Here is a 10,854-nt window from a genome sequence, read left to right on the forward strand (position 1 = left end):
CTCCATAGCAAAAGTTATTATTGTTAATAATATTAATATACAATATAATAATAATAATCATCTTTAAAATAATAATAATAGTTGGATTCAAATTACCAATAATAAAATCGTACTAACTGCTATTCACCCCCTTTCACGACAGCATGCCTATATGTTTCTCTGTCTCCGCTCAAGATAAATGCACGCGTCGACTCTCGCGCACCGACGTGCAGGCGGACAGGCCTTTTATTGGCCCGCTCGTCAGGCGATAACCAATCGACACGGTTTTTCATTTTCATTTTTCAATGACATCATCACAGAGTGGTGACGCCCCCATAAATATAGCTACAGTAGGAGCCTCTGCCCATGCTGCACCAGGGCTCACAGAGTACATGGAGGACTTGGAGTCTTGATCGTCGGACTGAACATCACGACTTTGTCCGAAAGAGGGAGTCGAGCTTCTTATATGGGGACGCCTGAACCTCGTATCCAGTACACGACCACGTCTACCTTATCGGGTGGAGATACTGGGCTCACACAGCAACTATTTTCCTCTCCTAGTTCCTGAGTAGACTTATGTCTGTAAGCTGCCTCAACAGACGACCTGTTTCGGACGTCCCGTCAGTCATTCTTCTTCTTCGATCGTTTTCATGATTTCCAGGAAGCGTTTCGTTGGGCTCTTGGATTAACTCGCTGATATATATATTTATTAAATATATACTTTTTGTTTCACTGAGGCCATTTTTTTCTGTCAGTAACAATGTTGTGGAAACTGGCAGACAACGTGAAATATGAGGATGACTGCGAGGTAGGTTTGGATGGTGGGAATGAGAAATGCACGTCTTACTGAATGACATGTTGTAACAACCGTTTAAAACGAACCAGAAGCATGGATTCGCCTTCGTTTCGTACGAAGAATGTGTTTGGGAATTAAGCCAAAATAGTGGAAATAATATAAATCCACCGTTTATAATGTAGAGTTGTGGAGACGAGAGCCTGCAAGGATTTGACAGCGCCTAAAATCAAACTGCAATTGTAGGAGATTTGGCCTCTCTCTTGTGTCCACAGACTAAGGAACAGGACCAGGTCTACTTTAGCTTTTTAATTCAGGACAGCACCAACATCAATGGTATTTTTACTATTAATAACAATATTAATACTACAAATTATAATAATAATAATAATAATAATAATAATAATAATAATAATAATAAATATTACAATAATATGATAATGATAATAATAACAATGATTAATTCTAATAATAATAATAATAACAATCATATTCATTTATTGATCATTTTATTTAATTATATTAATTTAAAAAGTTTCGGCCTATATTGTCAATATTTGTGCCTGTTAAGAACAGGGGTCCGATTTTAAAGTTTCTGTAGGTCAGTGCCAGCCATGTCGTCGACACATTTGAAGTATTTTTTTTTTTCACACATTCTTCTCTTCCGCTTGTTTCAGGAAAGACACGATGGCAGCAGCAACGGCAACCCGAGGCTGCCCCACCTGCCAGCCGTCAGTCAGCACCTGTACAGCCCGTCCCCCTCACTCTCACACTCGGCTGGCTCAGACTTTCAGCCCCCGTATTTCCCACCACCTTACCAGCCCATCTCATACCCACAGTCCAGCGACCCTTATTCTCACATCGACCCGTTCAACATCAACTCCATACACCAGTCCCAGTCGTCGAACCAGCAGCAGTCGTGGCCCGGTCGGCAGAGTCAGGAGGGCCTGGGAGCGCATCCCCGGAGCGGTCTGGCCAGTCAGATACTGGGCCTGGAAGGCGGTTCCTCGGGGATCAGGAGAGAAGGTTTCCGTCGGCCGGAGCTGCTGCCTGCACACGTACACAGCCTGGAGTCTTCGGTGATTGGCGATAACATGGGAATGCACGAAATGGGCCATGGGCTAGAGGATGTCCAGGTGAGCTATTTTAATAAGAAAATGTAGAAACGTGACGTAGTGATAAAGAAAGTGACTAAAAAAAAGAGTAAATAAAAATATATACATTTTGTGTTTGCATAGATATATATGTTACAAATATATTATTATTATTATTATTATTATAAGTCAAATGTTGTCTAACAAATAATATTTGCCAGTTATTGTGAACTTACGAATAATTCCAAAATCATACTTGTGTTTTGTTTTTATCAGCATGTAGATGACCACAGTATTATAATGGCAGACCAGACAGTAATTAAAAAAGGTGAGTTAATTTCTATGATTGCATTTACTAAACTTCCAAACATGTATGTGTTTGGGGAATTACCAGGAGGTTTATGTACACTCTATCTATAAGTAAATATCTTGATCGCACAGCCACTATATGCACTTTAACTAAGCTCAGCTTGATCCTGAGTCTATGCCAAAGGTGTTTGAAAGGAAAGGCCCCGGTCTGACAACAAGACCTTGAATGTGGAGCAGTCTCACTGCACTGACTATGAATGCAAGGGGAAAGGCTTTGGCTAATCCTAAGGTCGGCCGAGATGGCCATTTTCCTGGAAGCATGGTTTGCAACGTTGCAAAACCAGCTTCTGGCGGGGTGTGGCATCGGGCTGTGCATGTCATGGACTAGTCAACAATCCCGTCACGACATGAACTCAACTGGGCTGGAGGAATATACGCTGTGAATGTCTTGTCATTAAAACTGCAAATGTGAAATGTCCATAAGAAAACTTTGAGATGACGAGATAGATGTAGACATAGATTGATAGATATAAGCTCATGGATACATAGACGACGGGTTTGTTGTGGGGCATATCAACTGCTTGCTCATGTCATTTGCCTTGCTTGCGTGATTTTTGTCTCAGTATTAGGCTTGCGAGGGGGCAGGAACCTTGATCGCTTACAGAGGACATATTATCAGGGGGGCATTCTTGCGGGTGAGGACCAAGACAGCTGCTGTTGTTCTAGTGTACGCTGTTGTTGTTGTTGTTTGTTTGTGAAGTGAGCTTGTCGGTGTATGCTGGGAGTTTACACACACACACACACACACACACATACACACACACAAAACACATACATGTAGGCATGCATGCACCAACATAGACACTGGGATCTGAAAAGCAGGGGTGAATGACTGAATTAATTGAATGATTAGATAGGGCTTAAGGATCAGGTAATTTAAAAAAAAGCATGGTTTTGTGCTGTTGATTAGATAGTGGCGATTTTTGTTTGTGGGTGCATGTGTACGAGTGCAAATGAGTGTGCGTGTGTATGTGTGTGTGTCTGCATGCGTATGCGTGCGTGCAATTGAGTTTGTGTGTGTGCATGTGTTTGTGCATGTGTGTGTCTTCGTCATGTCTGATCGAGTGGATGCGTGTGTGTAACGATGGAATTTAAGCTCTTAAAACTTCAGGAGTTCTTTGCTGGGTAACCATAAATCTCCAAAAGATTGATGGACACAGTTTTTCCACTCTTTTTTTTTTTTTAAAGAAACACAGACACAGTTGCGTCGCAGTCTAAATAACTATTGTTTCTCCACAATTACTGATGCTCCTAATGTTAGAATTGTGCAGCAAATACCAACGTTAACACCAGTGGACAATATGGAAACAGAAACTTCTGGTCAGGCTATTCTTAATGAACAAAAAAAACGTTCCTTCTTCACGTTGCGTTCCCCATCGCAGGAACTACGATCCATTACTTGCTCACTTACTTCACGGTTAGTAATATAGTCAGGAATGGATTGTCCGTCATAAAACTAATAGAACTGCTACCTACTCAAGGGAACCCTGGGGATGTCAATCACCTAAACGCTTTTGTTTTCCCACATCTCTCCAGGTCCCGTTGCTCTGCCCAAAGGCAACACGCTGGGTCTGCCCTTCCAGAAGGACTCCCTGCTGGGCATGGTGTCCAACCCCACCGAGGTGTTTTGCTCCGTGCCGGGCCGCCTCTCCCTGCTCAGCTCCACCTCCAAGTACAAGGTCACCGTGGCTGAGGTCCAGCGCCGCCTCTCGCCCCCAGAGTGCCTCAATGCCTCGCTGCTCGGGGGAGTCCTGCGCAGGTCAGAGTTCAACCTCTCTCACTCACTGACTTATCTGCTGTTGCTGCTGTTGTCGTTGTTGTTGTTGTTGTTGTTGTTGTTGTTGTTGTTGTGTGGCTTAGATGAGCCATTCAGCTCTCCGTCCTTGGACAGAATCCTTTCAGCCAGTTGTTCATCGTATCTATTTTTCCCTTGAATCTGAAACACGTTGCAAACAAATGTTCTTAAAAAACATGTTTTCTTTCTCTTGACCAACCTAGGTGGTTTGATGTTGTTGTATCAATATGAGGTTGTAATGACAATGATTGTTCTGTAGTAGTAGATACAGATTTACTAAAGTAATAAGGCAAATACTGGTTCGGTAATTTGAAGGAACATTGCTAGCAACATAGGCTTTGCTAGAAGTGTAATTAAGTTACTATTAATGGTAAATTAATAGTCCAAATTGGATTTAAAGTCTGTTATATTAGGGATCAGAACTAAATGGTAAGCAAACAAATTCTTCTTCTCTTTTGTAAACTTTATTTCAAGGCAGTTGGGGTAAACTCTTTTTCACATAAAGCATAGTGTAGTCTATCTTCTCTGGCTCATCACTTTTGTCTGTGCGGTTCGCGATGTACTTTTGTGTGGTCTGCAATTTTGTCTCTCCTTGTATCCTTTTGGGATGGCTTGTTTACATCAAAGCAGCGCTGCATCAAGCAAAGCAGGGCTTTTTTCTGCTGTGTACTTTCATTATGTTTTGGTGTCTGTTGAGGCTGGCCTGTCCTCACGGCAGCATAACAGTTGATCTTGGGGGGCCGGGGTATGTGAACATGTTGAGGGATTATGGGGGGGGGGGGTTGTGTAGCTTTCCGATCCTTAGTGTTCTGGCTTTGTTCAGAGGTTCTAATTATGCTGGGAGTGCAGGTTTGACACTTCCCTTGTGTTTCCTTCTGAAAAATATACTGACACACACACACACACACACACACACACACACACACACACACACACACACACACACACACACACACACACTGACACACACTGACACACACTGACACAAATCGGGGTAGTTTTAATGTAGGTCATCACAGTGGGGTGTGGGGGGTAGCAGAGAGGGGGGAAAGAGAAAAGGGTGTGAGTGTGTGTGTTAGTGTGTGTGTGTGTGTGTGTGTGTGTGTGTGTGGGTGTGTGTATGTGTTTTGGCCCCCCCAAAAGATGCTCCCTCTGTCCCCCACCATGACGACAGGGGGGGTCGGGGCGGGGTAGCTGTCTGTCAGTCATGCGGAAAACCAAATTGGCAAGATGGGATTTCCAGTGTTCCAGTATGTTTGTGTGCGTGCAATCATGTGTGTGTGTGTGTGTGTGTGTGTGTGTGTGTGTGTGTGTCTGTGCGTGTCTGTGTGTGTCAGCGGCGAAGAGTTTGTTTGCATTAGATTTATATGGTTTCTTAAAAGTATAATGCACGTTCCATCAGGGATGACGGCTCTGGGTGAGGCTCTGCCCCAGTGTTTTTAAGCACAATACACTCAGGAGATTGGACTGATAGCTAGGAGTGGTAGGGACTCCCTTTATCTCTCTATCTGTCTGCCAGAAGCTGCACTGACAAACTATGTATCTGTGTATCTATGTATCTATCTTTCTATCTATGTATTTATCTATCTGCCTGTCTGTAGCACTTTATAAAAGCTGCAACTTTGCAGCAGTAATAAACTAGTAGTAAATAGTGAATTTCTCATTTATAAACCATTGTTCCTACTAATACGTTTTTAATAATCAGTTTTAAAGGATTGATACGAACATTTGACAGTGATAATTGATAAAGTTTAAGTTGATTATTTACAAACTATTTAAAATGTGTTGAGAATGCTTTGTAAACACTTAATAATGCTGCAATTCAGATTTGTTACGGTAGTTAGAAAGCATTTGTGTGTTAGTGTTTTAGTGCTAAAGTGAGGACTAACCACGACTTACTTCTTGTTACTAATTATCTGGTACTGCTGCAATGGTAACTGGCACATTTACAGTTTTTAAATCATGATACACTTACTGTGGCATAGATAGACCTCACTTTAATTGAGGTCTATCTATGCCACTGTGATGCTTTTTAAGTAATTGATCAATTCTCCTGTTACATGTAAATGATAAATGCTTCGTAATGTACGGATAATCATCACTTAAGATTACCTCACACAAAATACTGAACTAATGCTTTCTAACTCTGTGAACTAATCATGAATGGCAGCATTGTCAAGTGTTTGTTAAGGATTATTAACACCTCGTAAATAGTGTGTTAATCATCAGCTTACGCTTTATAAGTGATCTTATAAACGATTTCCTCTTCATCTTAATAATCATTTTTTGAACGATTATGAAATGCTTCCGACTGAGTATTTACATATATACAATGCTTTATAAATGATGAAAAGCTTAAAAGTTGCAGTTATTCTACAGTGCTACCCCTCTGTCTGTCTACCCATCTCTCTGCCTGTCTGTCTGTCTGTCTGTCCATCTAGATCATGATCAATCACTGAACAACATGTTGTCTTCCTCCTCTTCTTCCATCTCTGCAGGGCCAAGTCAAAGAACGGTGGGCGTTCTCTGAGGGAGAAGCTGGACAAGATCGGCCTCAACCTGCCAGCCGGCCGGAGGAAAGCGGCCAACGTGACCCTGCTCACTGCGCTAGTAGAAGGTACGATAACCACCACTCCGCTCTCTTTTGTTGGGACGCCCGCCACTGCACTGTGGTTGCACCGGGCCAACATCATGTGTGCAGGGACCTTTTTTTGTTATCATAATTCACTCTTAAATGGGCATGGGGAACTAGGCTTTAAGTTCCTTTGGTATCAGCTGTACCCATGGAGATTCCTGTGAGTCATGTTGTTTTGAATCATGATGGATCGGGCTGCACTTTGAAGGCGTGGTGCTGGGTTCCCTCTGTCTTTGACTATGGTAGACAGAGCTTGCATGATCCTGTGTGACTCGCTGTAGGGCATTCTGCATTACTTTACTCTGCGGAAGGCCTACCAGGAGGAATAGCTTAGAGCAAATAACGTTTTTTTGCTTAGCACCGATGCCAGGTTTTGAACATGAACATTTCGGGATAATACGGCCTACCTGAGGAATGTGTGTGTGTGTGTCACTTGATTAAAAAGGGCCTCCCGTTTGACTTCCTTCATAGCATATGTCCCGGGTTGTCCGTACAGTACGGCACAATACAGCGGGACGTTTGATGCAACACCGCGTCTGTTAGCTGCTAACAGCGGGGGGGGGGGGGGGGGAAGCTACGTCACAGCTCCACTGCACATCGGCTCGGTGGTAATATCCCTTTAATCACGGCCACCTGCCCTCGGGCTCAACATGAATATTCTCTCTCCCCCTCTGCATGTCTAATCTTCATAAAACGGACCGATGGTTCTGAGCAGGAGAATGACTGGGGGCCCGTATTATTTAGAGACCTTTAAAGCTGTATTAAGGCTTGTTATCTGGCGTATGACTTGGCCAAGAGGCTGGGCTGACCTTAAAGCTTGTGCCGGCTGCAGTCCAGCCAGTGATGCACACACGTCCATCAATACGCCACGCAGACGCCGAGGGCGGCCTTTGCATTTATTCACATAAGCCTATTATGACCGTGCAAGTGAAGTCGCACCACAGATTGTGGGGGGAGAAGGGGGGAGGGGGGGGGGATACATATTCATCTCACAAGCAGACCCCCCCCCCCCCCCACCCCCCTACCGACCACCACTTTCCCTTGAGCTAGAAAGTTGAGCACAGCTGATTAAAGTGTGTTGCTCTGCTGCTTCTCTTGATGTGCATGAATGCCGTGTGTTTGTGTGTTTGTGGGTGGGTGTGCGTGAGTGTGTGTGTGTGTGTGTGTGTGTGTATGTGTATGTGCGTGTGTGTGCTTGTGTGTGTGTGTGTGTGTGTGTGTGTGTGTGTGTGTGTGTGTGTGTGTGTGTGTGCATGCATGCATGCATGTGTTTGTGTGTGTGCGTGTGTGTGGGGGTTGGTGTGTGCATGTGGGTGGACATCAAAATAGCCTTGCTATGTACTGTTGTAATGCAAATGAATGACATCTGTATTTAGTCTGCATTGTTGCAAGACACTTGGTTCACCTCTTATTAGCTTATGGTCTGGTTCTGTCTAATAATCTCAGTTCATTCTTGTGTTCATTCATACATTCACACATCCGGACACAATCCGTTAATTTGTTTTTTCCGGTTCCCCAGTTTCTTCCACAGTGCAGTTCCACACTCATTGTCGTACTAGAAACAATTTGCAGTTTACAGTTTGCAGAAGTATATTTATCTTTTCTTGGCTTTTGTTTTGGTTCTCAATTCTCATCGGTTGTTTTCTTCATTAGGTGAAGCTGTTCACCTAGCAAGAGACTTTGGATACGTGTGTGAGACGGAGTTTCCGGCAAAAGCCATAGCTGATTATCTGGGCAGACCTCATGTGGAGCGCAACGAAGTCAACTCTCGCAAAAATATGCTCCTGGCAGCCAAGTAAGTTTCCAGCTCTCAGTAACTCTACAAACAAAATACCCGCGTCTTTACTCATAGCAACAAAGAAAGACCTAAACATAATTGATCACCATAATTAAGCAAACTTGCAGATTGATAAGCTTTGGATCCATCGGAAAATCCAATTCACCTTCTAATGTTTTGGAAACTTATTTTGTGGATTCATGATTTCATGAATCCACAAAAGTCTGCTCATGAATCCACAAAAGTCTGCGTCGGAATCTCACACTGGGTTGTTTTGACCTCCTCTTTCAGGCAGATATGCAAGGAGTTCACCGACCTGCTGACACAGGACCGCTCCCACCCACTGGGCAACTCTCGGCCCGCACCCCATCCTGGAGCCGGGCATCCAGGGCTGCCTGACCCACTTCAGCCTCATCACCCACGGCTTCGGCTCGCCCGCCATCTGCGCCGCCATGACCTCGCTGCAGAACTACCTGAACGAGGCCCTGAAGCAGGTGGACAAGATGTACCTGAGCTCCGGCAGCGACACCCAGGGATCCTCCGACAGCGGCGGCAAATCCACTGACAAAATGGAGAAGCACAGGAAATGAGAGAACCTCCAGGCGAAGAGAATCCTCTCTCTCTCTCTCTCTCTCTCTCTCTCTCTCTCTCTCTCTCTCTCTCTCTCTCTCTCTCTCTCTCTCTCTCTCTCTCTCTCTCTTCTCCCTCTCTGTCTCTCGCTGTCTTGCCCCCAGAAAAAAAGAAATAAGAGGAGATTAAATCTACTCTTACCTATTACTTTCTTGTTCCCTGCTCTGTCTGGACGATTGAAAAAACAAAAAAAACATGTTCCCCGTATAGTATTTTTTTGGGTTGGTCCTTTGTGGTTTTATGAAAACAGCTGTTTGACTTTTGATTAAGAATTGGAGTGTCATCCTTTTGAGTTCACGCCGTGTTTAAACTGAGTCCTTTTAGTGAGGCGACTGTGCTGAATGGTTCATGGACTTCCTGCTTCCTGTTTAGAGTTTAAACCAACCCAAACCACCATAAAAGAAAAACTAAAAAGATACACAGACTTTACACATTCAAGGAAAGAGGAAAACAGTGGCTGTGCGGCTGGGACACTGATGCCACAGACATAAGAATGGGTTATGTTGGGGAGAAAAAAGAGAGAGAGAGAGAGAGAAGAGAGAGAAGAGAGAGACAGAATGCAGACTCTGTCGTTGTCTTTCTTCTCCCTAGAGGAAACCGTTTCTTTAGAGGAGTCACCATGTCGGCCATGTCTGTGAATTCCTCTATGCGCCCCCCCGTCTCCCCCTTCTCCCCCCGTCTCCCACCACTACTCACCCTGTCTGGAGGCAAATCCACTGATTTCCTGTGTGTCTTCCGCAGTGGTCGGATCCCACTGGATTTTCCAAAAAGACTCCTTTTATATGGGAAAAAACCAGAGATGAAAATCTGATTAGTTTTTGCTCATTTTTTTTTTCCTTTAAAAAAATACAAAGACTCTGAAACAGGTCCAGTGTTATTGGGAGTCGTCATTGGGAGTCTGCTCGGACATCGCTTTTGTAGGCTTTAATAAAAGTTATGGAGTTAATGACATCGTCTGCCTCTTACTGTCGGCCATGATATGATATAAGGAGAGAAGAATGTGAGCCCTTTCAGTGTTTATTTGATTCATAAAGCATAGCAATACTTTTATTTTTACTTAATCATGAAACCTCTTTGTAAGACTGCATAGATGTTGGGTGTGCTACCATGTTAGGTATCCCTTAGTACTGAACACTTCCATGTCGAATATCCAACAACCACAAGCCAATTCAATCCTTCCAGCATGTCTGTTGTGAGAATGTTTGTGTAAATGTAAATATTCCTTTCTTTTGAAAAAAAAAAAGTGTTTTTAATTCGATATTGAAAAACAAACATAGGATTTTATCCATTGTCTTTCCTGAATGTAAATACTTTCTAATTTATGTTGTAATTTAATGGGTTGTGTAAATACTGGTTTCATTTGGGTGTCTGGCTTCACTTTTTATGATGTGTTCAACTTTTATAAATGGGTTAGTTTTTTATCACGTCAAGATTAGAAAGTGGGTATTATATGCTTTTTTGAAAATGTGTAAGAAAAAAAACATTTTAAATATAACAGGAAAAAAAACGAATAAAATACCAAACCCTGATTGTGTGATTCTGGGAGAATGTGAATTTGTTTTACACCGATACACACACACGCACAGACCTACACACATAGACACAAACCACGCACACAAACAGATACACACATAACACACACACACACACACACGCGCACGCACACACGCATGCACACATCCAGACTCGAGCCCTAAAATCCTGCATTACACTTCCCTTTGCTAATAGCTAGGAGAAGAGCTGTGTAATCCTTTTGTTAGCAGCGCTTCACAGATGACCATC

The 10,854-nt window shown here is 43.3% G+C and overlaps 1 protein-coding gene across 1 annotated transcript; it reads left to right on the forward strand.

The window, feature by feature from the left end:
* Positions 1-739: 739 nt before the first annotated feature.
* Positions 740-9,032, forward strand: tfap2c (transcription factor AP-2 gamma (activating enhancer binding protein 2 gamma); the record flags this gene model as incomplete). The annotated part of the gene is given in 9 exon segments (XM_084463739.1): positions 740-787; positions 1,450-1,908; positions 2,143-2,194; positions 2,799-2,870; positions 3,772-3,994; positions 6,529-6,647; positions 8,319-8,460; positions 8,734-8,806; positions 8,808-9,032. Coding segments are annotated over 9 exon segments (1,413 nt in total).
* Positions 9,033-10,854: the final 1,822 nt, after the last annotated feature.

Source organism: Micromesistius poutassou (assembly GCF_964030765.1).
Source record: "Micromesistius poutassou genome assembly, chromosome: 2".
Lineage (NCBI taxonomy): Eukaryota > Metazoa > Chordata > Actinopteri > Gadiformes > Gadidae > Micromesistius > Micromesistius poutassou.